This window comes from Aspergillus puulaauensis, chromosome 5, assembly GCF_016861865.1.
Source record: "Aspergillus puulaauensis MK2 DNA, chromosome 5, nearly complete sequence".
In the NCBI taxonomy this organism is placed as follows: domain Eukaryota; kingdom Fungi; phylum Ascomycota; class Eurotiomycetes; order Eurotiales; family Aspergillaceae; genus Aspergillus; species Aspergillus puulaauensis.
Window position 1 is genome coordinate 335,235 of NC_054861.1, and position 24,389 is coordinate 359,623.

General features: G+C 50.0%; 13 protein-coding genes across 13 annotated transcripts; 7 read left to right on the forward strand and 6 right to left on the reverse strand.

The window, feature by feature from the left end:
- Positions 1-238: 238 nt before the first annotated feature.
- Positions 239-3,648, forward strand: APUU_50146S (uncharacterized protein; the record flags this gene model as incomplete). Its single annotated transcript, XM_041705111.1, has 2 exons — positions 239-1,348; positions 1,417-3,648. The coding sequence occupies 2 exons, from the start codon at positions 239-241 to the stop codon at positions 3,646-3,648; spliced, it is 3,342 nt and encodes a 1,113-aa protein (XP_041557629.1).
- A 559-nt stretch (positions 3,649-4,207) lies between these two features.
- On the reverse strand, positions 4,208-5,235 carry APUU_50147A (uncharacterized protein; the record flags this gene model as incomplete). The annotated part of the gene is made up of 2 exons (XM_041705112.1): positions 4,208-5,129; positions 5,195-5,235. 2 exons carry the CDS (start codon positions 5,233-5,235, stop codon positions 4,208-4,210), a joined length of 963 nt encoding a protein of 320 aa, XP_041557630.1.
- Positions 5,236-5,660: 425 nt separating this feature from the next.
- APUU_50148S (actin-binding ADF family protein) lies at positions 5,661-6,372 on the forward strand (the record flags this gene model as incomplete). Its single annotated transcript, XM_041705113.1, has 5 exons — positions 5,661-5,666; positions 5,734-5,744; positions 5,799-6,047; positions 6,122-6,170; positions 6,238-6,372. The coding sequence occupies 5 exons, from the start codon at positions 5,661-5,663 to the stop codon at positions 6,370-6,372; spliced, it is 450 nt and encodes a 149-aa protein (XP_041557631.1).
- Positions 6,373-6,677: 305 nt separating this feature from the next.
- Positions 6,678-10,162, reverse strand: APUU_50149A (uncharacterized protein; the record flags this gene model as incomplete). Its single annotated transcript, XM_041705114.1, has 6 exons — positions 6,678-6,950; positions 7,008-7,367; positions 7,422-7,937; positions 7,985-8,110; positions 8,158-8,616; positions 8,669-10,162. The coding sequence occupies 6 exons, from the start codon at positions 10,160-10,162 to the stop codon at positions 6,678-6,680; spliced, it is 3,228 nt and encodes a 1,075-aa protein (XP_041557632.1).
- A 786-nt stretch (positions 10,163-10,948) lies between these two features.
- On the reverse strand, positions 10,949-12,756 carry APUU_50150A (uncharacterized protein; the record flags this gene model as incomplete). The annotated part of the gene is made up of 5 exons (XM_041705115.1): positions 10,949-11,200; positions 11,285-11,731; positions 11,788-12,266; positions 12,314-12,503; positions 12,547-12,756. 5 exons carry the CDS (start codon positions 12,754-12,756, stop codon positions 10,949-10,951), a joined length of 1,578 nt encoding a protein of 525 aa, XP_041557633.1.
- Positions 12,757-13,053: 297 nt separating this feature from the next.
- APUU_50151S (uncharacterized protein) lies at positions 13,054-14,258 on the forward strand (the record flags this gene model as incomplete). Its single annotated transcript, XM_041705116.1, has 6 exons — positions 13,054-13,241; positions 13,292-13,388; positions 13,431-13,501; positions 13,564-13,802; positions 13,850-14,011; positions 14,062-14,258. 6 exons carry the CDS (start codon positions 13,054-13,056, stop codon positions 14,256-14,258), a joined length of 954 nt encoding a protein of 317 aa, XP_041557634.1.
- A 176-nt stretch (positions 14,259-14,434) lies between these two features.
- Positions 14,435-15,288, forward strand: APUU_50152S (uncharacterized protein; the record flags this gene model as incomplete). The annotated part of the gene is made up of 3 exons (XM_041705117.1): positions 14,435-14,674; positions 14,759-14,957; positions 15,035-15,288. 3 exons carry the CDS (start codon positions 14,435-14,437, stop codon positions 15,286-15,288), a joined length of 693 nt encoding a protein of 230 aa, XP_041557635.1.
- A 135-nt stretch (positions 15,289-15,423) lies between these two features.
- APUU_50153S (uncharacterized protein) lies at positions 15,424-16,083 on the forward strand (the record flags this gene model as incomplete). The annotated part of the gene is made up of 1 exon (XM_041705119.1): positions 15,424-16,083. The coding sequence occupies one exon, from the start codon at positions 15,424-15,426 to the stop codon at positions 16,081-16,083; it is 660 nt and encodes a 219-aa protein (XP_041557636.1).
- Positions 16,084-16,210: 127 nt separating this feature from the next.
- Positions 16,211-18,306, reverse strand: APUU_50154A (fungal specific transcription factor domain-containing protein; the record flags this gene model as incomplete). Its single annotated transcript, XM_041705120.1, has 2 exons — positions 16,211-16,832; positions 16,877-18,306. 2 exons carry the CDS (start codon positions 18,304-18,306, stop codon positions 16,211-16,213), a joined length of 2,052 nt encoding a protein of 683 aa, XP_041557637.1.
- A 701-nt stretch (positions 18,307-19,007) lies between these two features.
- APUU_50155S (flavin-containing monooxygenase) lies at positions 19,008-20,922 on the forward strand (the record flags this gene model as incomplete). Its single annotated transcript, XM_041705121.1, has 5 exons — positions 19,008-19,207; positions 19,259-19,540; positions 19,584-19,741; positions 19,786-20,406; positions 20,456-20,922. The coding sequence occupies 5 exons, from the start codon at positions 19,008-19,010 to the stop codon at positions 20,920-20,922; spliced, it is 1,728 nt and encodes a 575-aa protein (XP_041557638.1).
- Positions 20,923-21,001: 79 nt separating this feature from the next.
- Positions 21,002-21,595, reverse strand: APUU_50156A (uncharacterized protein; the record flags this gene model as incomplete). Its single annotated transcript, XM_041705122.1, has 1 exon — positions 21,002-21,595. One exon carries the CDS (start codon positions 21,593-21,595, stop codon positions 21,002-21,004), a length of 594 nt encoding a protein of 197 aa, XP_041557639.1.
- A 523-nt stretch (positions 21,596-22,118) lies between these two features.
- Positions 22,119-22,714, forward strand: APUU_50157S (uncharacterized protein; the record flags this gene model as incomplete). The annotated part of the gene is made up of 2 exons (XM_041705123.1): positions 22,119-22,628; positions 22,679-22,714. 2 exons carry the CDS (start codon positions 22,119-22,121, stop codon positions 22,712-22,714), a joined length of 546 nt encoding a protein of 181 aa, XP_041557640.1.
- Positions 22,715-22,766: 52 nt separating this feature from the next.
- APUU_50158A (amidase) lies at positions 22,767-24,308 on the reverse strand (the record flags this gene model as incomplete). Its single annotated transcript, XM_041705124.1, has 4 exons — positions 22,767-22,934; positions 22,978-23,822; positions 23,888-23,989; positions 24,059-24,308. The coding sequence occupies 4 exons, from the start codon at positions 24,306-24,308 to the stop codon at positions 22,767-22,769; spliced, it is 1,365 nt and encodes a 454-aa protein (XP_041557641.1).
- Positions 24,309-24,389: the final 81 nt, after the last annotated feature.

Genomic DNA, 24,389 nt, shown 5'->3' on the forward strand with positions numbered 1-24,389 from the left:
TGAGGCTGCTAATACCTTCGTTGTTCTATCAAAGCATTACGGGATTAGGAACGTTGCCCGGTCCATTCAACAACCAATCAGTCAATCGTTCAATAATCATTCAATCGCAATGCCAAGCGACCTGCGCCCAGCATGAGGCTGGCGTGCAGCCTTGTATTTAGCAACATGCTTACCCCTCTCCAGGTTACAAAATGAGGAAGCAACAACAACCGAACAGGGAAGGCACAAGAGGCCCAAAATGCCTCCCCGAGTCCTCTCCCACGATGCCTACACGATCGCCTGGATCTGCGCACTCCCACTAGAGATGGCCGCAGCGAAACTGATGCTCGAGGAGGTTCACGGTAATCTCCACCAGCCATCGACCGACCACAACTGCTACACCCTTGGGAGCATCCACGGCCACAACATCGTTATCGCGTGTTTACCTTCCGGCATGTATGGGACAATATCAGCTACAACGGTTCTAGCGCAAATGTTACCCACGTTCCGATCGTTGAAATTTGGCCTCATGGTGGGCATCGGGGGAGGCGTGGCGACCAAGGCAGATGTACGTCTTGGGGATGTGGTAGTTGGGATACCAAGTGCCACGTCAGGAGGGGTGATACAGTATGACCAGGGGAAGACACTGCATTCTGGACGGTTTGAGCGAGTCTGTGCATTGAATAAGCCACCTCAGGTGTTGTTGACTGCTGTTTCTCAGTTGCGAAGCAACGATATGGTCGGGAGGCGGTCCACACTGACGCAGGCAATATCCAAGGATCTAAGCCAAGGGCAGTTCTCACGCCCTGATCGCGATCTATTGTTCAACCCGGATTATATTCATCATAACACCGACATTGACTGCTCGACGTGTGATCAAGACGAGCTGGTACACCGTGAGCCTCGGCAGGATGACGAACCACGCGTTCACTATGGGTTGATAGCCTCTGGCAACCAGGTCCTGAAAGATGCTAAAACGCGGGATTCCATTGCACACGACCTCGATATCCTTTGCTTTGAAATGGAAGCTGCAGGGCTGGTGGACCAACTTCAATGCTTGGTGGTCCGAGGAGTATGTGACTACTGTGACTCGCACAAGTCCAAAGAATGGCAGGGATTTGCAGCCTTAGCAGCAGCCGCATATACAAAGATTCTTTTACAAATCGTGCCAGTACACCGCGACAAGTGTCAGGGACAAAAGCGGCATTGGATGGTGCCGTTTTCCAGGAACAAGGCATTTGTTGGTCGTGAGAATTACATCGCCACCTTGGGGGAATCTGTCTCAACACCAGGTGAGACGCAGAAAACTGCTATATGTGGACTTGGAGGGATCGGCAAGACTCAGATCGCGCTGGAGCTCGCCTACAGAGTGCGAGATAGGAATCCTGACGTGTCGGTGTTCTGGATCCCTGCACCAGTTACGAGAGCGTGGAGCAGGCATATATGGATATCGCCCAACTAGCCGGACTGGCTCTTCGTGATGCAGCAGCGGCGAAGGAGCAGGTAAAGGCCTACCTCAGCCACGAAAGGTCTGGAAAGTGGCTGCTGATATATGACAATGCCGATGACATGGAAATGTGGACGAAGGGGAGTGAAACTGGCCCAGCGCTGAAAGGTATACTGCCACAAAATGAAGCCGGTCACATCCTATTCACCACTCGCAACCGGAAGCTGGCTGTCAAGTTAGCCTTGTCAAATGTGGTTCAGATTCCTGACATGGATGAAGACACGGCGCTGCAAATGCTCCACCAGCTTTGTATCCGGAAGGAGCTACTGATGGACACAGAGGGAACTGCTACCCTTCTAAAACAGCTCTGCTTTTTTCCTCTTGCTATCAGCCAAGCCGCCGCATACATTAATGAGCATAATATTACTAGACTGGGAGATTACGTGTCTCTTATCACCGCACAGGAAGGGGATATGGCCAAGCTTCTGAGCGAAGACTTTGAGGATGATGGTCGCTACCCGGACACGAAGAACCCAGTAACAACCACATGGCTGGTTTCCTTCCATCACATCCGAGCATTGGACCCGTTCGCAGTGGACTATCTTTCATTCATGGCCTGTCTTAGCCCTCGCAATATCCCGCAGTCCCTCCTTCCCCCGGCACCATCCGATAAAGAAAGGATCGAGGCACTGGGCCTGCTCAAGGGTTATTCTTTCGTTTCCGAAGAGCCTGCAAGCGGGAACTTGACACTGCACCGACTTGTTTATCTTGCAACAAGGGCATGGATGAGAACGGACGGAAGTTTTGCGACAGGGATAATAAAGACCGTGGACCGTATGGATAAGATACTTTCAGGTGTGACCTACCAAGAAAGACATTTGTGGCGGCCATATCTTCCGCATATTCTTGCTACGATGGAAAATAACGAGTTCCGCGCTGTGCGAAATCGATACGGTGATTTATTAAACATCGTGGGGAAGTTGCTGTCATCCGATGGAAGAACCAGAGAAGCAAAAGCATTGTACGTTCAAACTTTGGAAGATATACAGAACCGGCTGGGGGAATATCACGAACAGACGCTGCATAGTATGTATAACGTCGGCGTAGCCCTCTCGGATATGGGCGAGTATACTGAAGCGAAGGAAGTGATGGAGCAAGTACTCGAGGGCCAAAATATGGTTCTCGGGCCTCAACACCCAGACACCCTGAGGAGCCTAGTGGCATATGGTTTGGTCCGCCTTGACCAAGGGTACTATGCACAGGCACAGTCAATCGAGGGTCAAGCCCTGGAGGGTCTTGAAAAGGCACTTGGCCCCGAACACCTACTTACTCTGAAGTCTGTGGAAGCTCTTGGTTCTATCCTCCGCCATCAAGGGAACTACGAGGAGGCAGAAGCCAAGTCCCGGCGAGCGATGGATGGCTATACGGAGAAGTTCGGGCCCTGGGAGGAGCGCACCTTGAACTCACATAACGAATGCGGCTTGGCACTCATAGGCCTGGGTAAATATGACGAGGCGGAGCAGATATTTAGCGCAGCGCTACAGCGCTCCGAAGAGATGTTAGGCCCTGAACATCCACTCACTTTGAACAGCATGAGTAATTTGGGCATTGTTTATCTCGAGCAAGAAAGGCTCGAGGACGCGGAAAGCGTCCGCATACGGGCCTTGGATCTTGCAAAGCGACTCTTCGGTGAAGAACACCCAGGTACCCTGGCAACGATATGTAATCTGGGAATAGTCCTTGCAAGGCAGGGCAGACATGAAGAAGCCAAAACCTTGCACCAACAAGCGATAGGTGGATCTAATAAAGAGCTCGGGCAAAACAATCCGATTACCATTACATTCTTAGGGAGCTTAGCCACGGCGTACTGGGAACAGGGAGACTTCGCAGAGGCAGAAGAGCTGGACGTTAAGGTATGGGAGAGCAATAAGCAGCAGCTAGGGATAGACCATCCCCACACGTTGACAAGTATGCAAAATCTTGCACACACATGCGAATCTAGGGGCAACTACAGGGATGCCATAGACCTCACCGCGCAGTGCTTGGAGCTTCGCATGAACCGCCTGGGGGCAGAACACCCTGAAACTGTCCATTCAAGGTATTTACTGGCCGAATGGGGACAAAGAGAGAACAATCACCTTGTTGAAGAACCTGCTGCAACGTCAGAGCGTGATAACCAGAGTCACCGTGAGACCGAGGAATCTGGCACCATTTCATTCTGACAGATGTCCATTGCACAAACACCTACTCGGTGGATATCCTATAATGCTCGGTCTCGAATCCCAGTTGAAGCCAGAAGCAAATGGAAGATATGGCGCCGCTTACGGCACAAGGACATCTCCTAAATCCCCCTGCTGCTTTGTGATGAAACGAGTATCTTGTGTAATAGTGGTCTCCTATATAGCATCCTACATCTGCTAGCTTTTTCTATAAAGCAAGCGAATATTCTTTATTTACTACCAATACCAGACTACTTATTTAGAATAAAACTCCTTAATGTTTATAGTAAACTACCTCTGTTAGTTTATTATCCAAATATTTATAACTAGAAGTAGACGGAGTGAGACTACACGGAGTTAAAGGAAAAAAACATACCCTAAAAAAAAAATACATAATCAAGAGAGGAGAGATACATAACGAAATAACGGGGTTTCTCTACCCAGACGATTGAAACGCAGGTATGAACAGAATTATGCATCTGGATATTGGACTTTGTATCAAAGTTCTAGACGAGTTCAATATATTGTAATCTTCTGATCTCCGACGGAGCTGTAGATACCCTCATATAGACGGCAGAATACACAAAGGAAACTCCACCCTCCGATGTAAATGGAATAAAATATCCGCATAATCCTGGTCAGTACGCTCATTCACAATCCCATGCGTTATGAGAAACTCCACAATAACAATGGCACTGTTTTGCTTGAACCGCCCCTCCTTCAACACATTCAACACTTCCTCAATGGTATAAAGCTTGAAACCCGCAACCTCCGAGTCCTTCGGCTGGGGTACCACTTGTTCATCCAACTCCAGTTCATATGTATACTCGACCTCTGGCTGAAATAACCCAACTTCCCCTCCAGCTTTATCTCCACGGATATGGAAATAGCTAAGAGTGCTCATTGGTTTAACCCTTTTCCTTAGCACATCTTCTGGTATAGATGCCTCTTCCTGTGCTTCACATACAATTCCTTCAATTGGTAACTTCCCAGCCACTAGACCACCGGCTGCGGTGGTGTCCAGCATACCGGCGTATGTCTGCTTTGCTTCAGATCGTTTGCTAATCCATAATCGAAGCCCTTGCGCACTCCTGGCGTAGGCAATAAGCTGAACACCGTACGTGACGATCCCGAACAACGCACTTGCGCAGCGCTCCATCTCTAGCAGAGTTTCCCCGTCTGGTCCATAAACGGGGAAGCGTTCGCCACGCCAGCCTTTTAGCAGGGATATTGTGCCCAGCTGCCTAGTAGCCTGAAGCGTTTCTTCAACGACGCAAGAGCGGATCTCGGCTGTTGCATTGGCCGGTGTTGCGAGGGTTACGGTCCGTCCCTGGTGGTCGATTACCCAGGAGTCGGACCAGTGCATCTTCTCGACAATTTCCGGTAAAATGTAGCCTAGAATAGCGTTGCATCCATTTACCCTAAATGTGAAGGACCCAGTCAGAACTTCAGACTGGAGGGTGGGCTCATTGTGCGATGGGAAACTAACACTGCAGTCAGCAACGTAACCCCCACTGTCGTCATTTAATTATTCAGAATGGGGGATTACTTGTCGCATTCCTTGACGATGTCTAGAATTGTTTTTCGCATTTTGATTTATTGTCCTTGCCTGGAAGGGTTGAGGGAAGGTGAGGCACCAGTATTGATTACACGTGGTTTGATCGGAGCCTACGCGGACTCTTCGGTACAGTACGGTAGGTAACTAAATCTTTAGTGTTACTAACCCCATCGAATCCCAATATCAAATATACTCCCAGAAACGGTTCCTCATGAAAATAATTATACTCAGTATTAAAAAGTAGATGCCTTGGGCATAACGCGTCATCTCCAGGCTGCCATAAACAGTTCGCCGAACACCCTGCAAAGAAATTGTATACCGGTAGACCCAATCGGTCTTGCCTGTTCCTACGATGTACATCTATATATTTAAACCCGATCTCATCCAAGGTATGCTCCACAAGACATTCATTCTCAACCAAAGCAACAACCCAGTCGATATTATCTACTGTGCCACCATGTCGGTGAGTATCCTACCTCCTCACATAGTCTCAAAACTCTTCGACTAACCACGATATAAACCAAATCCAGCTCCTATCTGGGTACGCTCACCTATCCCCAATCCACCCCCTTCTCTCATACTAACCCGAAAACAGCGTCGAAATCTCAAACGACTGCCTAACCGCATACAAAAACCTCGTATTCACACGCGGCGCCGCAAAACCCACTTTCATCATCTACCGCATCTCCGACGACGAGCAGTCCATTATCGTCGAAGACACCTCGACCGAGAAAGACTACGAGGTATTCCTGCAGAAACTCACTTCTGCTGTTGATGCCGAGGGGAAACATGCCCCGCGCTATGCGGTTTATGATGTGGAGTATGATTTGGAGGAGGGTCGACGGTATGACAGCCTTATACTATACTACTTTCTACAGTATCTGTTGCGTGAATGACGTCCTGATTGAGGTTTTGCAGGGCGGCTACTGTCTTTATCACCTGGATGCCGGATTCGACTTCGACGCGGGTATGTGTCTATCCTTCCTCGTCTGATTCTCGCGTCATATCGTAGCGGTTTACTGACATTGGTATAGACCCGTATGCTCTATGCCTCCACCACGGAGCAGCTTCGTCGTGCCCTGAATGTCAGGGTCTCCATCCACGCGGACGACCCGCACGATATTGAATGGAAGGCTATCATGAGCCACATGCTGGGTAGACGGATTTAGCTTTAATCTTTGTCTCATAACCGACCATGAACTCGCCAGTCTACACTATCTTTACTCTCTGCAAACGATCAGCCTGTACGATGGAATTTGTTCAAGTCTTCCGAAATGGGACAACCCGCTAATAGTTGCCTTGGCTGAGTCTAGGAATACATCAATAATGACAGCTAATTCTACGCTCGCTGATGATATCATAATGAACAGTATTAATCCGGAAAGAAAGATAATGCCCGCTGCAATGCTCCCAGTAGTCAAATTCATAATCCGAAACGCGCCATCAAAGACATTTCGCCCAACTCATTCAACAGTCACTCGTATAATGCACCCAAGCATGAGAATTGCTGACATCTCACAAATAAACCAGCCAGTGAACCACCGCTACTTGGCGGCGCATAGATATTGTGATTGGCTTGGGCTCTTGGGAACTTTGCCGCCGCGTCTTTGTCCCTGCACCATGCGCTTTGGCAGCTGTAGTTCGCGGTGTAAATGTCTTCAAGCGGTGACACTAGGTCTATATTGTAGCTGAACTGCTTCACCGGGTACTTGGATAACGGCTGCTTGCGGTAATAATCAAGGTGTAACTATACTACTGGTTAGCCGATCCCTCTTCAGTACCGAGAAAGGCAAATCGGGAATACCTTCAAGTAGCGAATATGGTTGTCCCTTATTCCAGCGAGCATGCCCACAACGCGTGCCTTTTCAGCAAAGCGAACCTTGACGCGATGGTCGTGAATGTTCTTGGTATCACCAATCTGCGCCTTGCCCCCAGAGGCGTAAATGAATTTCAGCCCAACTAACGCTGTTGCGAGGAAATACGCTTTGGCGGTAACAACCCTGTCTCTGGACCCATCATCCGCTATCCGCTCAAAATATAATTTTTGTACTGCGTCAAATGGGGGGTATTGATTGGGGAGTAAGGTCGACGGCCGCTGGTCCTTCTGGGCTACGACAGCACGGACTCGGTCGAAACAATCGTTCAAGACCCAGAATATATCCGTCTGTTGACCGAGTTAATAACTCTACAACCAATGTTTTCTCAAACATGTACTTACAACTTGCTCCCCCGGTCCAGTTCCGTAGTCGTGTCTTAAGTCTCCATTTGGAAGATCCCAAAGCCCACGTGGAATGAAGGTCATAGCGCGGGAATCGCTCGTCCGGATCCTGATAGCCGAGACTTGCGCCTTTCGGGAGCGGTTTACCCAGACTGTCAGGGATTGTACTTGTGCATTTGGCCCGAGCTTCAAGGTGTCATATGGCTCCATCCATTGTCCTATTATGGATACGCTACTGTCGTCGTACTCGAACTTCAACCCGCAGATGCTATTTGGGGCTCTGGATCTGCCTTCGACGCCGATCGACGCCTGGATTCTTCGCACGCCTGCGAGAGTTGCATGAGTTTGGTAACTACTGCCACCCGGGTAGTCCGTGAGCCTTGAAAGCCCGATATCGTATTCTAGATTTTTGTACACTGCCTCATGTGACATTTTGAACGATACAGGTGGGTTAATGCCCGACGGTTCGGACTTTTGATATTGCAAAGCAATGCGGCCCAATCGATTTCTATGCCGCTAAGTCCAATTAATATTTCTTCCTTCAGCGAGTAGGCCGTACATACCTCGTAACCAATCGCAAACCCAGTTATGGCATACTGGGGGTATCTATTGGCGGAGTAAAGGACGGTTCTTGCCAATCGTGATTTGATGGTAGCGAACGTGGCGGTCCGGCCATAATTAGTGGCAAGCTTTGAATGTCAGCCTCCATCAAATACTGAAGATGGCCAAGACAGACCTGTATTCCAAAATAACGGTTTTCGGTTGACTGGGTATCGCCAGGGAGACGGGAATTATCGAAAACACCAACCCTATTTACTCGCTCCCCTTCCAATCCATCAATAGGGAAGGATAGCTCGCATCCTCCCCTGCGGCCCACAAGCACCGTGTTTCCGTCGGTGTAAATTGCCTCAATTCCCAGGATTCCGTCGTCGTCTCCCCCCATGTAGAATACGAATCTTGTCAAGCAAGATAGGCGGAGACCCTTCGGTCCGCCAAAATCGAAATTAACGAGAGGCTCGAACAGACGTGAAGCAATCGGCGGCCGGGCGTCGCCTAGGAATAGGCCATGATGGGACGGGATAGCATTGATCCACAAGTGCGACAGTGCAGTGTGTAGAGCCTCTCGTGGTTGTTCGGGGGGCGTTTCCGAATTTGTCGATAATACGCCAATGCCAAGCGAGACGAGCTTGAAATGCTTTGCAGTTGTTAGGACATAGAAAAATGGCTAACAATGGATCAAGACTTACATCTGTTCCTACTACCAGGGCCCATGGCCTAGTCGTTGGGACAAACAGCAAGCCGCAGGCAACGCCCGTGCCGGTGCTGTCGCCAACCCAGCCCGATGACTCCGAATTCGTGAAATTGAACCTTATTCCTCTGAGGCCCTGCGCGCAAAACGCAATAGAGATTGACTCGAGTCTGGACGCCCGCGGTATTTTGATCCACACCTTTTGAGTGTATTCAGGATACCCAACCCAGGGCGCGTGGGTAGTGTCCGAATCATCCGAACGCAGACAGATTCCGGAAACAAATCGGCGCGAGCCGAGGCGAACTGTTGACACTACTATAGCATTGTACTGAACCTGGTCTAATCGTTCTAGGGGGTACATCACCCAGTTGAGTCGACGGCATCCAAGCTGAAGCACACTGTCTGCATCGATCGAAGAAATGTGGCTGGAGAATAAATCCTCATCATACACGATGACATACGCATATTCTTCACCCCCTTGGCTTCTCATACAACGGACGCCGTTCTGACAATATACGGATACGAGAGGAAGCCCGTCTGGCATAGGTAGTCCCATGGCAGCGCGTTCTTCTAGGAGAGCGGCAATAGGCTCTATAAGAATCCGGATGCGCCGCCGATTAACCATGGATGCGTCCTCCAACTCCAAATACGTCTTGACAGCGAAGAAAACCCCGCGCCAATTTCTTTTGTCCTGGAGGTCTGGGAAAATGAAGTCCGTCTCCTGCCCAAGCATGAATCTGCTTTTCCAGTACTCCTGCGGGAGCTTATGATCGGCCCCAAGCTGTGCCATGTCTGGTGAAACGAGTCGCATGATTTCCACTTCGTCGTAGGTTAGATACGAGAATATATCATCCTTCAATTCAGGGGGGAGCAGTCCAAAAAGGCGCGGACCTGACTCTGGCTCTTCCTTGTTTTCCGCAGTATCGGATGTTAAGGCTCCGTCCAGGTCATCGAGCTGGGGAATACGAAAGGGGTGCGCATATAAACGCGAGCACAAGCTGGCAGTCCACGGACGCACACGAAGGCCTTGTACTATCTCTGCGCCGTCATAGTCGTGCCCGAAATCGAAGCTGGAAGAGTTGACGCAAGGGGTCGACCACAAGAGCGAGAACATGGCGGTCAAGACGTCGGTCTTGGATTTTCGATACATGGGTCCCAGCCTGAGAACCAGCAACTTCCAGCAGGCAGCATGAACGCCAAAGCCGCCGTTGTATACGAAGGTTTCGCAGAGCACCCATTTGTTCAGGTTATGGTGGCCGAGGTAACAAACACCGCTATCGGGGGCCGCAAGCAGGATGTTGTCATCGCGGATAATGCCTATGCCGGTGAGTATCGCATCGGCGTCCCGGGGATTCTTCCCAGGTTGGATGACAATCCCCTGCACTTCGGCGAACCAGGGGCGAGAGCGCGATAATGGCGGAGCTGGATCATCTTGGAGGAGAGGATCGGGTAGCAAACAAATACCGCACAGCGGGCAGTAAAGGATAGGCATTTGGATAAGATATGAGTTGAGGCATGACCTGGATGCAGTGATGGAGAGAAAGGAAGAGATGGCGACTGAGTGAGGAAGAAAGCGCGGGGAAGGAGGAAGTCACGTTGTGCAGGGATCTTGCCATATACAAACGGTGCCTCAGGATTCAGGAATCAGGAACCCCAGGCACCCCGCACTCGGACCCACTGAACCAAACTGTCATATCAGGTACCCATATTAACTGTACGGAGTGTATTTAGGCTTATAAAGCCGACCGAGAAATCACCAACATGGCCTGCTTTCTATAATATTTCTACGATCAGAACTTTTCGAGCTTATCTATATATATACCTCCCATTCCTGTTACCATGACCTTTAAAACCAATAATTAATTACACTAGATTTATACATTCAAGCCCACTAAATTTCTATAATAATTATATTACTATAAAAATATGACACTTACTTCTCTGAGACCTCTATACTTCAAGTCTAGCTCTCTTTGGTATACAATGTTCATCAGATCAGTGATGAACCAACATTCTACAGGGCATATCAATACAAAATAATATAAAATGACGGATAATGCCAATTGGTATTTTTATGATCGAACAGTAGATTCGAGAGTAACTACATTGTTTTAGATGAATAGAAATATAACCCCGTCTAGACATTATTTAGGCCTTTCACCGGAAGTATCGTGCAAAGCTAGTATCATAGCTATACAACATTATTATTATTATAAACGAATAATTAACCCCTGTAAAAAGCACACAACATGCACCGGAGAACATATAGATGGCTATATCAAACACCCTCCCTATCAACCCCACGGTCAGTACGCTCCTCCACTGTCCGCTGCCGGATCTCTGTATGCTCTCTATGTCCATCAACGACAACCTTGTGCGAGGTATGATCCACATGAATCTGATCCTGATAAACCATAATATCATCCTTATCACCAAACAACGCCGCAACCTCCTCCAACGGAATCCCCTTGGTTTCAGGAGCAGCCCAATACAACAAAACGAACCCAACAACAGAAATACTAACATACACCTACCCAGCAATCCAGTCAGTCAGTCATAACCCAATAAACCACATCCAGACAGTAAGTGAATAAGTAAGTAAAAAAAGACATACCATAAAATACCTCCACCCCAACTCCGCAAACCCCATGGGGGTAACCTGCAAATAGACCAAATTAATCGCACTCTTCGTAGCAACAGCAACGGCATATCCCTTAGCCCGTATAAAATTCGGGAAAATCTCAGACAGAATCACCCAGCTCGCCGCGTCCATGCCCAGCGCATAGAAGACAAGAAACACGTAGAGCGCCGCAACGCCAACGCCGAGTCCCGCGCGGTTCGTGCCGGAGTCTGCGTACTGCGCTACCATGGCTGCCTCGATGCAGAGATATACGATGCATCCGCCTAGTCCGTTTAAAAGAAGTTTGCGTCGGCCGAAGCGGTCGATTATGAATGCGCCGATTAGGTTTCCTAAAAATGCAATGGAGTTTCGGCCCGTTTGCAGGATTAGGGTTTGGAGGGTGTTGTAGCCGAGTTCGGCGTAGAATTTCGGTTCCTGGTTCTTCAATTCGTATCCTTTTCAAGGCTGCAGTGCAGTAGAGGTTTGTTAGGACATACGTATTGATTCAGTACTAGTTCGCCAGTACTCTGACACAGAATCATCAAGAACATCCCGAACAGGACACGCTTCCTGTACGATGGCCGTCTAAACAATTCTATCCACGACGAGTTAATAGTCCTGTCATACGCAGCCTGCTGCGCCATCTGGTAGAATTCGCGGCGGGCGAACTCGTTCTCACGGTCCGTGGGGTCCTCGTGTAGTTTCTCGATAACTGACCACGCCTGCTCCTTCTTGTCCATCATGAGGTAGTAACGCGGAGATTCAGGGATGAACGGAAGGATACACAGGATCATCACAGGAAAGAAGAGCTGCAGGCCGAGTGGAGCGCGCCAGCTAACCGTTGGATCGGAGGCGTAGTAGAATGCCAGACCGAAGTAATTAGCTGTGGCATAGCCAAGACCCAGCATTGCACCGATCATGCCGACGAAGAAGCCACGGACGGAGGGGGGTGCAAGCTCGGAGCAGTATACAGGGGCTGTTTATCGTCAGATCTGGAACCTGTAGATAGTGCAGGAGACATACCGACGGCCGTGTATCCCCAGCTTCCGGCACCAGCGAAGAAACGGAATGTGATGAAAGCTCCAATATTGGGACTACCGGTCAGTCCAGCTGCGCCTAGAATCGACAGCATGGAGCAATAAATCATTCCTGCTTTCCGGCCGTAGGTGTCTGTGATATAGCAACTACAAAGGCAGCCAATAATGGCACCCGCCTTCACCATCAACATAAATCACGTAAAAGAATGGGTAGAATACCTGAAAAACACTGGTAATAGCCCCTTGAAGATTCTCCTTATCATGAAAGACCTCACCACTCTCATCACCCAGCCCCATATACAGCAGGAAAGCCGGCTTCCCCATCGTCGTACTGATAATAGCAGCGAGATAGCCATAAGCAAGCGCCCCGAGGGAGATGGCGAAGCAAATAAAGAAATTCTTCCATCGGAAGTGTATTGTGACGCCCATGGCGGATGCTACTCTAGAACAGGATATGCCCCGACGTGCGAACGCGATCGGACGCCCTTATTTATACCCATAACAAATAGGGGATCATCATAACCAAGCAGGTGGATGCTCACTTGCTCAGATGATAGATCGGCCTCGAACGGTGGAGCGCTGAAGGTGGGAAATGGAGTACCGACGAGCTGATCGACCCGGACATTCATCGCCAGATCGTCGATGAGCCCGCCGATCGTGTTACTTAAGTCTGGACTTGGACACGTTGTCTGATTTATTGACAGTCATTCAAGTACATGTCTCACAATGGACTTCCCCGGCCGCAAGCCCCTACCATCCTTAGATGATCTCCCCTTGCGCAAAGGCGATCCACCGTTCTCCGCCTGGGGTCTGTGGGAGAATACGCAGCTGGGCAGTCTGAACTACCTGAGCGATGACGTTGTGAAAGCAGCTGCAAGGGAGGAAATACAAACCGGAGCACGAGTTGGTTTGAAGTACGGAGTATGCCTCGTAATATACTATTGGATAGTCACTAATTGTGCAGTCTCCCTATCGACTTCATCAATCCCTCCCTGCTGGGAAGGGTCCCATTTTCGAAACATATCCACAACAAGGCACCGCGGGTGATTAATGATGATATAGTAGGTTTTCTATCATTTGAATCGGGCTGTTTAACAAAATAGATCACCTTCAACACGCAGTGCAGTTCACAGTGGGACAGTTTCCGGCACTTTGCGTACCAAAACGAAGCCAAGTTCTACAATGGGCAAGCTTCCCAGGCCCATTTACGAGGAGTAGTATACTAACAATGTGTAGTGTAACCCAAGACGACATCCACGCGGACCCAAACACCACAGTCAACGGTCTCGATGCATGGGCAGAGAAGGGTATCGCCGGGCGCGGCGTATTCATAGATTACTTCGACTGGGCACAGCAACAAGGCATCCAATATGATACACTGACAAACCATCCTATTCCGATAGATCATGTGCATCAGATAATTGCCGAGAAGGGCATCACTATTCGGCAGGGCGATATCCTCTTCATGCGAACCGGTACGCCATAACAATGACATCGCGTAGGAAACTACTGACCCGTCCAGGCTACGTCCAGGCATACGCAAAACTGAACCAATCCGACCGTGAAGAACTCAGCAAACGTCGTGGCTCTCCAGGTCTCGGACAAGGAAAGGAGACCACCGAATGGCTATGGAAGTCTCAATTCGCAGCAGTCGTGGCTGACTCGGTCGCATTTGAATGTTCGCGTATGTCTTGATATACAAACATATCAAGGATTACTTGCTAATGACTGCAGCTCCCGTTAACCCGGAGTACCATCTACACCCCATTCTGCTCGCCGGATGGGGCACACCGATAGGAGAGCTCTTCGACCTGAAAGCGCTATCAGCAACATGCAAGAAGCTGAACCGGTGGACATTCTTCGTGACTTCAGCACCGCTGAATTATACCGGGGCTGTAGCGTCGCCGCCGAATGCGATTGCTTTTTTCTAGTTTTTGTGATGGCGGATATGTGTATATCCACACATTACCTTACTAAGGAGTACATATGACGAAACTGTAACCATTCGGATATTGACCTCCGTAAACTCCCCGCACTGTATCTGGGGCCTCTGTTTATTTGTTCAAAGTAAATCACGACTGCCTCATTCTTACCAATACCAGAGAAGATGGCAATCCTCAACGACGACTTCCTGCACGAACTAGCAGCCCTCGCAGGACCATACCCGCGGTACAAATGGTACATGTCCGCAATGGTCGCCCTGGGCGCCATGAACTACCCAGAAGAGATCCCAAATCTGTACACCCGACTCCTGGAATTGTATATCCCAAAGGAAGAACACTTCTCAGAAACGCGAAAAATCCGCGAGGCATTCACGAAGCTTTCTGGGATTCAGGGGGCTGCAAAGGTACCCCCTCAATAACTTTTCACAGCTGGATCTCAATCAAAGTGTGAATATGAATACCCAAGGGAGCTAATAGCTAAAAAACAGACTGGCTCAGCCTTACGCCAACTGTACAACGCAACACCAAAAGACCTCATCGACCCAACGCGCTACCGCAAAGACGACACAGACGAAGTGGCATTCGCGCGAGGGGAGGAATTCCACGAGCGCATATACGGGCCCAATCCGAACTACGATGAGAATGCGAATCACCTCGCGGCACCGGATTATGATTATATTGTACGGAGTATGTACCTACCTACCAACTGAACCCTTAACAAGGCCTTTACTGGATTAGAGATGGAGTTTAGCTAAAGGTAGTAGATTATTTCTACGGCCGTATCTTCTCGTTCGACGGCATACTAGACGATATGGAAACAGGACAGGTTATAGTTTCGTGTCTTATTGGGATTGACTGTATGCAGCAGCTACGGAATCATATGAAGGGGATGCAGTACAACGGGGCGCGCAAGGAGGAGGTCGAGATGATACGCGAGATTGTAGTGCGAGTAGCCAGGAAGCTGGATGTCAGGTTCAAGCCGGGGAATCCGATTGCTGTGCCGGATATTGAATATTAATAATTTGATAACGATAACTACGTAGTTAGTATTGATCTACATCTCGATCAGCGGACTTGATTGTCCGGATCGATCGTCATTAAATCTCGCTTCTCGCTCCAACTTCCATCGTCGACACATTTTAGATCAAGTAGAATGGCACAACAGACAACAGCCCTTCTATACATCCTGGTATCCCCAGGCTCCAGAACCGCAGAGGATGTATCCACCTGGTTCAACAGCCCCTCGATACGCGGCATCCCGGGAATCAAAACCGCAACAGAATACGGCGCAATAGACTCGCAAAAGCCGGAGTTGTTAGCAGTCTACGAACTCTCAAACCCATCCGCAATCCAACTCTCCTCCCTAGAAACGACCGTCGCAGCATCCGGTTTCGAAGTTGAGCTGCGACTCTACAACATCTTCAGCGCAAAAACATCACCGAATTATGCCACCGCACCACCCGACCGCATATTCCGGACTCTGGGTCTCCAACCAGGTCCAACCCTGTCCGAAGATGCCTACAACGCCTGGTACGAGCAGGAACACGTCCCGCTCCTCTCCGCCGTTCCGGGGTGGCTCAAGTCAACGCGGTGGACGCTGAAGGAGGGTATGCGCTTCGAGGCCGGCGGGACGCGCAGCGATAAACCGACGTCTCGGTATCTTGCCATCCATGAGTATGAGAGCATGGAGTCGTTTACGAAGCCGGAGTTTAAGACCGCGACGAGTACGCCCTGGCGAGCGAAGATTCTGCCCGGGATTGATGGGGAGGTGGATGAGAGGAGGAATTTTACGCCTCGAAGGACAATTATTTAACGGCATCTTTCTCGAAATACCATTCGATCAAACTCCTTTAGTGGTTATTTAGCCGTCTTTCTATTTGAATTATATATCCCAACGATCTTGACATAGGCAGAAGCTAGTGGAGTTTAGATTATATATGTTACGATGTGAATAGCCCATACATGGAATCATCCAACAGCCCCTCATCCCCCACAGTATTAAACCACTGCTCGCTGTTGATAAAGTCCAGATCGAGACTTTGCAGTAACTCGCTATTCAAGGTCTCACCCGCGTAGCCCTGCGACAGGAAATGTATATCGTCTACAGTCGCTTCCTCTCCGTCAGCACCGTCAGCTCCGTGCAAGCCAGCCCTAGACCTCTCCCTCACCGACCTATATAAGCCCGGGATATCCTCTCCGAGCCTCGTCATCAAAGCCTTCAATATAGACAGCGGTTTCTTAAGGCCCGCATTACACCCCTGCTGGAGCTCGATAAGGGCTGACCAGAAAAATGGGATACATTCCGAGAACCGCGCGCGGTCTTGCCTTGTTTGCCGAAGGATGACAAGGACAGCGGAGTAAATGGCGTAGCATAGCAAGTATGGCGCACGTCGCAGCGTGAATGACTGATGGTACGCTTTGACAAATCCGTATATCTTAACGGCTGCGGTGGTGCATTTCTCCTCCCCGTTTGATTGGGTTGTGGGATCCAAGATGAAGTTGAGATGACCGGTGTTGAGGAAAGGTCGTTCCAGGAGGATTTTGAGGGTCCAGTACGTTGTGCTATCACACGTTAGAAAGGTTGCTTGATCCCGGTTTCTACTTACTGCGGTGTAATCTGATGGGCTGGGGGAGTCGGATCTGTGCCAGGGTCAAAGTGTAGATGAGAGGGTAAACTGCGTTCCCAATCGTCCAGCTGTGTATTAATAGTGGTCTTCATCTCACGTAGTTCGTCCGTGGCAGTATGCATGCTGTCCTTTGAATAGAACGCCTCTATAATCTGGTTGGCAATCTCTGCCAGTCGAAGAAGGGACGCGAACGTGCTGATGGCGTACGACAGCCGCGGCTGATACACGGCCTGGTCTCCAGATGAATCGTCAAGCCCTCTATACGGCTCCCACAACTCCATCTCTTCATACGAATCCAGTAACTCCGTTGGCGGTTGGACATCCGTCGATCGTAGCGCAGGAGCTCGGCCGAGATACAGCGACTGGAATTTATCGGTCATGAATGCTCCCCAGTATACTCTCTTTCGCATCTCGAACTCAATCGCCGTAATGCGTGAGGGTGCCATATCGCTACCTCCGCTGGAATGGCGATGTGCCTCGTCTATGCTGAGATGACACCCAAGGTCGATGATCATCCGATATGCAGTGCCAGATAACACCCACCCAGCACTCTGCTTACCATGGGATACCAAACTGGCACCGCATAATAATAAAGCGACTGCAGTTGGAAGACTCGGCTGGTCAATCTCCTGAACCAGCAATCCCTTAAACCGTTGATAGAACCGTCCGCCCCGGCTATTCATATCGTCACAATCCACACGCAAATCAACACCGTCACAATAGAGCGATGTCGAATAGTAAATCGCATTCAGTAGAAGCTTATTCACATACGGACCGCCATCGATAATACTCTCCATAATCGCAGGCCGATACGTCAGTAGATATGAGTAGTGCTGTCTATTCCAGTGCAGATTTAACAAGTGGAATGCCATCTGCGGCTCGAGTCCGTCTAAATCAACCCTCTGCTTTACCTGGGGTGTCAGATCCAGCGATGTCTCTTTTTGTCTTTGGATGGCCGCGTTTGCTATTAATTGGTCCCGGACTACCTGGGTGCGTGCTCTCTTTTCCTCCTCGTCTTCCATGGCTGTTGGACTCCAGTGAGTTCCCTGTGGCATCACAGTCGCCGGTTCATGGAGTGTGCTCGTCACTCCGTATGCCTGTACTGCGCCGTCCTCGGTGACTGTGCCTGCGATGTATACATCCTGAGGAGAGGAGCCGTATCCGGTCCCCCGTGCTGTATCATAACTCGCCCTGCGATGATGGCTAACCGGTAGCCCATTTGACCCCTGCCGCAGAGCTGTAACTCCAGAATCTGACGATTCCAATAAATCACCCCCAGAGGCCGGTGTCTGAACCGCAACCCCCAGACCTAACTGGCTTTGAGTTTGAGCCGGCAGCTCCCTCTCCGCAACAAGCTGCCTCAGTATGCATATCTCATTCTGCAGCGCGCGCGTATCAGCCTTGGTCATCCGGCCCGACCGCCGCGCGTCTTCGGGGTATTTGCATTCTCTACTTGCTGAGGCACAGGCTGTGCATGTTGGTCTGGTGCCGGTGCATTTTACCTGTATTTACTTAGTATATCGGTTGTATACGAGTGCGGATTTGTCTAGTTGGTTGAGGGTAGTGTACCTTTTTCGTTCGACATCTGAGGCATGTTCGACATAGTAGCGATGACCTAGAAACTCCATTTACCGTGTTCGATCTAGCTGCTGCTGTTGTCTTGCCTGTTGATTGCGAAGAACCCTTATTCGTCCGCTTCTCGGCAGTTGGAGGCATGGCAAATCCCGATCAATATGCACATCGAGTGTGGTACGATCAAAGTCCGGGAAAATCTACCGGTACGGACAATCATACCATGGATTGTGCGGAGTATGAAATATAAATGGACACCAATGTCCGACTTCCTTACGCTCGGCTGTTATGTGCGGGGTTCGGCTGTGGTTCAGTCTCCTTCAGTGTCCCCGCTATATCGGATGGAGTTCACAGATGCAGACCGGATTATTCGGATATTGGATGTCCGGGTAGAAGTGTGTCACTCGCTGTGCACATCATTGGACTTTGGCCTCCGAATGGTGGACGTCGTCTATAATGCGATACCCAGGACGATAAATATGTTAAGAACAGCATCAAATAGTTATATCAAACGAGCCACTCTACAGTAAATACAAACATGGACGCAGACACATCCACGTATGAAATCCGCGAAGAGCCGATTCACACCCGGCGCCCGATCAGAGTAATCTGTCTAGGCGCAGGATATTCCGGCATTCTGATGGGCATAATATGGAACCAGCGCATGCAGAGCCGGAACGCAGAACTCGTCATCTACGAGCGCAACAATGACATAGGAGGGACGTGGTTGGAGAATCGGTATTTACCACCATTTCCTCTGCAATACCGTTTGTACTGATCGAAATGTAGATATCCCGGCTGCCAGTGCGATATCCCAGCACACAACTATGCGTACTCATTCGAGCCGAATCCGGAGTGGCCGAATTACTATGCCACTTCGCAGCAGATATACGAGTATCTGAAGAAAACGGTTGCAAAGTATGAAGTTAATAAATATATCCGGTACCGGCATTCTGTCCAGGATGCGCGGTGGGACGATAACCAAGGAAAATGGACTGTCACTGTTAAAGTAGGAGACAGGACGTTCGAGGATAAATGTGATGTCTTCATCAATGCAGGTGGAGTTCTAAAGTATGTCTTCCTTCAGACTTATGGATGAGATTGACCAGCGCAGCAACTGGAAATGGCCCGACATTGATGGCTTCGACAAGTTCAAAGGCAAACTCATCCACTCCGCAGCCTGGGACGAGTCCTACGACTTCTCAGGCAAGAAGGTAGCCGTAATCGGAAACGGCTCTTCAGCAATCCAAATCATCCCTAAACTCGCACAATGTACGCCTGCCTCTCTATTTATGGAGTCATATCTAACTGATTAGCTGCCGTCCAACTAACCTCCTTCATCCGCTCGCACGCCTGGATCTCGCCAGCCCCAGGTATAAACGAGCCCACAGCCAATGACCCAGACATGGACGAACAGTACAACTACGCACCGCACGAACTCAACGGATTCAAGACCGACCTTGGCAGCTGTCAAGACCACTGCCGCAACCTCATGGACAGACGCATCATGAATTTCCGACGCACACATACTGCCTCCGTCGAACAGAAAGCCGCGCGCGAGATGTTCGCGAATAACATGAAGCAGCGTCTAGGCGATAGTCCCAAGGGGAGGGCGTTATATGATATGCTTATCCCGGAGTTCCCGGTTGGGTGTCGACGACAGACACCTGGGCCGGGGTACTTGGAGGCGCTGTTGCAGGAGAATGTCGAGACGCGGTTTGACGATATCGCGCGGTTCACTGAGGACGGGATACGAACTAAAACTGGCGATGAACTGCAGTTCGACGTTATTGTCTGTGCGACTGGTTTCGATACAACATTCAAACCCCGGTTTCCGGTTGTAGGCAGGAATGGGGTGAATCTGGCGGAGAAGTGGACGAACGACGAGCCGATGGCGTATTTTGGGATTACGGTGCCAGATATGCCGAATTACTTCAGTATACCTTCATTCCGGGTGTTTATACAAATTCGAACTGACGTTGGTAGTGTTCATCGGCCCCAGCTCGCCGATTTCGAACGGTTCACTGGTACAGGGGATCCAGATGATGGGAGTGTATATCTGGAAATGCATCGATAAGATCCAGTCCGAATGCATAAAAAGCCTCACAATCCAGGAAGCAGCGACAAGAGACTACTACACGCATATCCAGAAATTCCTGGAGCGAACAGTCTGGGTCGGCGGGTGTCGCAGCTGGTATAAGCGTGGAACAGTCGACGGACCTGTTGTTGCGATATACGGCGGAACCAGCTTCCATTACATCGAGGCGCTGCGGAATCCACGCTGGGAGGATTACCATATTGACCTAGTTCCCATGAAGCGGCCGAATCGGTTTGCGTATCTTGGGAATGGGTTTACCATCCGGGAGATGAATAATGGGTCTGTGGCAGATACGCAGACGTTGAACTTTGATGAGTATTGGAGGTTGTTTGTTTTGCCAGATTTATATGGTTAATTTTCAATAGATCTGCCTGCGTTGTGATGATAAACGTAGCCTAATTAAACGATATTTTATATACAAACTGGATTACCGATCATCTACTCCTTAATTTATCCTTAATCCGCCTCCAGGTCCCAGTATCCCCAGTATCCTCTGTATCCTCTGTAAAACCCTCATATCCAAGCTTTCTATAATCCTCTTGACTCAAAAACTCCCCAAACCCAATCCCCCTCCGCCTCCTCCAATTCCTCTCCGTATTCGTCAAGTGCCCCTCCCTATACAAATCCCCATAAAACCTCTTCGCCTCGTTTTCCGTCCTCCACCGGAGAACATCATAATCACTCTTGGCCGTCATCTCCGCATCCCGATTCTGCGAATTCGCCATGATATCCTCCAACACGTACACGTTAACCCCCTTGTCCCGGAACTGTTGGCCCCAGGCTTTATCCTCCCCGACCGTCATGAAGATGGTGATTCGGGACGGGGAGATGGGGTATTCTAGCAGGTATGTTAGAGCGTCGGCGTCAATGCCGGATGTGATGGGTCCGATGACGAAGTTGTGTCCGGAGGCGATTGCGGTGTCGATGGGCGGTTTGTAGTGCGTTGTGAAGTAGCTTTTGTCTGGGCCTGTGTCGATCGGGCCGGATATAAAGACCACTCTAGGCTTTGTAGGGTCGGTTGAGGACATGGTTGTGGTTGTTGGATTGATGAAGTTGAAATTGGAGTTCAGCCTGTGCGGGGTTTAATTACTGTAAGCTGCTATGTATGAGTCATGTTGCTGAAGCCTTACCATCTTTCTGCCTAGAAGCTATAGGCTCTAGTGTATAGTCTAGATACGGATAGACAAGCATTCTAACAATGGTACAGAACTGACCTTAAGCTCATCACACGCTCCTCGGCACGGCTTGGCCGCTTTAGATCAGGAGCTTATTCCGATAAACAGTGGTGTTTCATCTATAGAACCTTCACGGTCACGCCAAATTAAGCTGCGGTCCCTGATATCCCTGCATGATGCAGACTAACAAGTATTCTGGCTAATGTCCGTCCTGCTAAGGAACATTTGCCTCAGCCCCGTGTTTCGAGTAGACCGTGTCCCATTTGCCACGGAATCCTAATTTGCTTGCATAAAATACTTAATCTTATACTGCTGGATATTCTATATACAATTCCCACCAGAGATCAACATCCAAACACCGTACCGAAACGCCAAAATGCTATCTACACTTTCTCTCCCACTGTTCCTCTTCACCCTCCACGCAACCGCCCAATCCACAACCCCAACATCAACCACTACTGCCCCCCTCCCCACTCTCTCCCCAGGCTGGTTCTTCATCCGCGCCGTGGAAGAGCCCAACTACCACAGCTACCTACAATCCGCCCCAACCGCAACCCCAGGCCTCGCAGTCCTAGACGCAAACACCGGCGCCGGCCAATTCAACATCATCTCCGGGCAGCTGGTGTACCACTTATCCGGAAATGGATCGCTGTACATGAACGTCGAGAACCCATCCGACAAAACGCAGCGGAAACTCACGACGTCGTTTAACGCCACGGAGAATGCCTATGGCGAGTTCGCGTTTCAGGGGGATACGGTAACTTGGAGTGTGGAGGACATTGATCGTCCCAATACGGGGGCTTGGCTTGTTTGTGAGGACCAGCAGCTGTTTATAAATACGGGGTCTTATGGGTATGAGACGCCCGAGGGGTGTGCGGATGAAACGGTATGTTCAGAGTCTTTTTCTTGTTCTGGATTGGAGTGCTGACCTGTTAGATTCATTCGTATGGAGGGTCTACCCCGGATGTTTAAGGTCTTTGGTATATAGTTCTTCGTATGAGATATCAATGGTTATCTGTTCTTATTATAAAGACGACTTCCACCCTCCCTCCTCCTCAAACACCTTCCCAACCGCCTCAGCAACGTTGAGTAAATGCTGGTCATGGTATCTCGCAGCAACAAGCGTCAAACCAATCGGCATTCCATTCTCACCCCCGAAGCCAGGAACAGTCACAACAGGAACATGCAGCGCCTAAAAGGTCAGCCCAGCACTGATATAAAGACAATTAACATACCGTCCACATCCGATTGAACACCGCACTCCCCGTACTCTCCAGCCCCAGAGGCGCCTCATCAGGGACACTAGGGGTAAGCAGCGCATCAAACCGATTCGCAATCTCATCAATGCGCGGCCTCAGCATCGCAACACCGTCAAACGCCTCCAGTTCCTGCGCGCGCGTAAGACCCGACCCATTCTCCACCATCTCAGCCAGTATCGGGTGGATCTGCGTCTTGTCCTTTCGATATTCGGACAGGAAATTCACACGGCCTTCCGCAGCCATGATTTTGATATGCCAGTCGAGCATGTTCTCGAACTCCACAGGAAGCTGTACCTCTTCCACAACGGCGCCGTGGGCTTCAAGTATCCCCCGACCATTTTGCAGTGCATCAATCGTGCCCTGCCCCGCATACTCCCAAACCGGACTCCTCACAACGCCAATCCTCGCCCCTCCCACCCCTTTAAACCGATGTTCTTCATCCTGTTTGAAACCATAATCATCCACCCCCAAAACCCCACCCAACAACCTCAAATCCGCCGCACCCCTCGCAAAAAATCCAACCGTATCCAGCGTAATCGCATAAACCTTACACCCCTCGCGACTCACCGCATTCCAGGTCGGTTTGAATCCATACACGCCATTGAAACTCGCCGGCCGCACTATACTCCCACCTGTCTGGGTCCCTAATGCAATAGGGATCTGGAAATCCGCTACGGCGGCTGCGGAGCCGGAGCTTGAGCCGCCTGGTGTGCGAATCCCAACATTATCACTATCAGTGGTGTTTGTGCTAGATAACGAGTGCGGGTTTCGCGTTTCAGGCCCGACGACCATTGCGGCGAATTCGGTGGTTGTTGTTTTTCCTGTTTTGTTAGTATACTGTACCTACCAAACCAGCCGAGCCAGGTTAAGGAAATAGGGGAAGTACCGAATATGAGAGCCCCCGCTGCGCGCAGAGTCGCGACGACTGCGGCGTCAACGGGGACATGACTATCTTTGTATAAAGGGGAGTTATGCTCAGTTGGCATATCTACGGAGTTAGCCGAAACAATTCAGACCTATCAGGTACGTAGGAAGTAGACAGAGAATGTAGGAGTACCCTTTGTATGAATAACATCCTTAACCGCAACCGGAATCCCATGCAACGGACCGCGCTGGGTAACCGGGACTTGATCGAGTGTCCGGGCTTGTTGCAGGACGGCGTCTGGATTGAGATGGACCCATGCTTTGACAGCGGAGTCGCGCGATGAGATTCTGGAGAGGAGGGCTCGGGCGTAGGATTCGACGGTGAGTTTGTTGGATTGGATTAGCTGGGAGGCTTCGGCTGCGGTGAGTCTGTGTGGTTCCATGGTGGTGGTGGTGATGGTGATGGTTGTTGGAGAGAGAGAAACGAGGTGGGGGAATGAGTTATAAGGCCGGAACATCCCCGA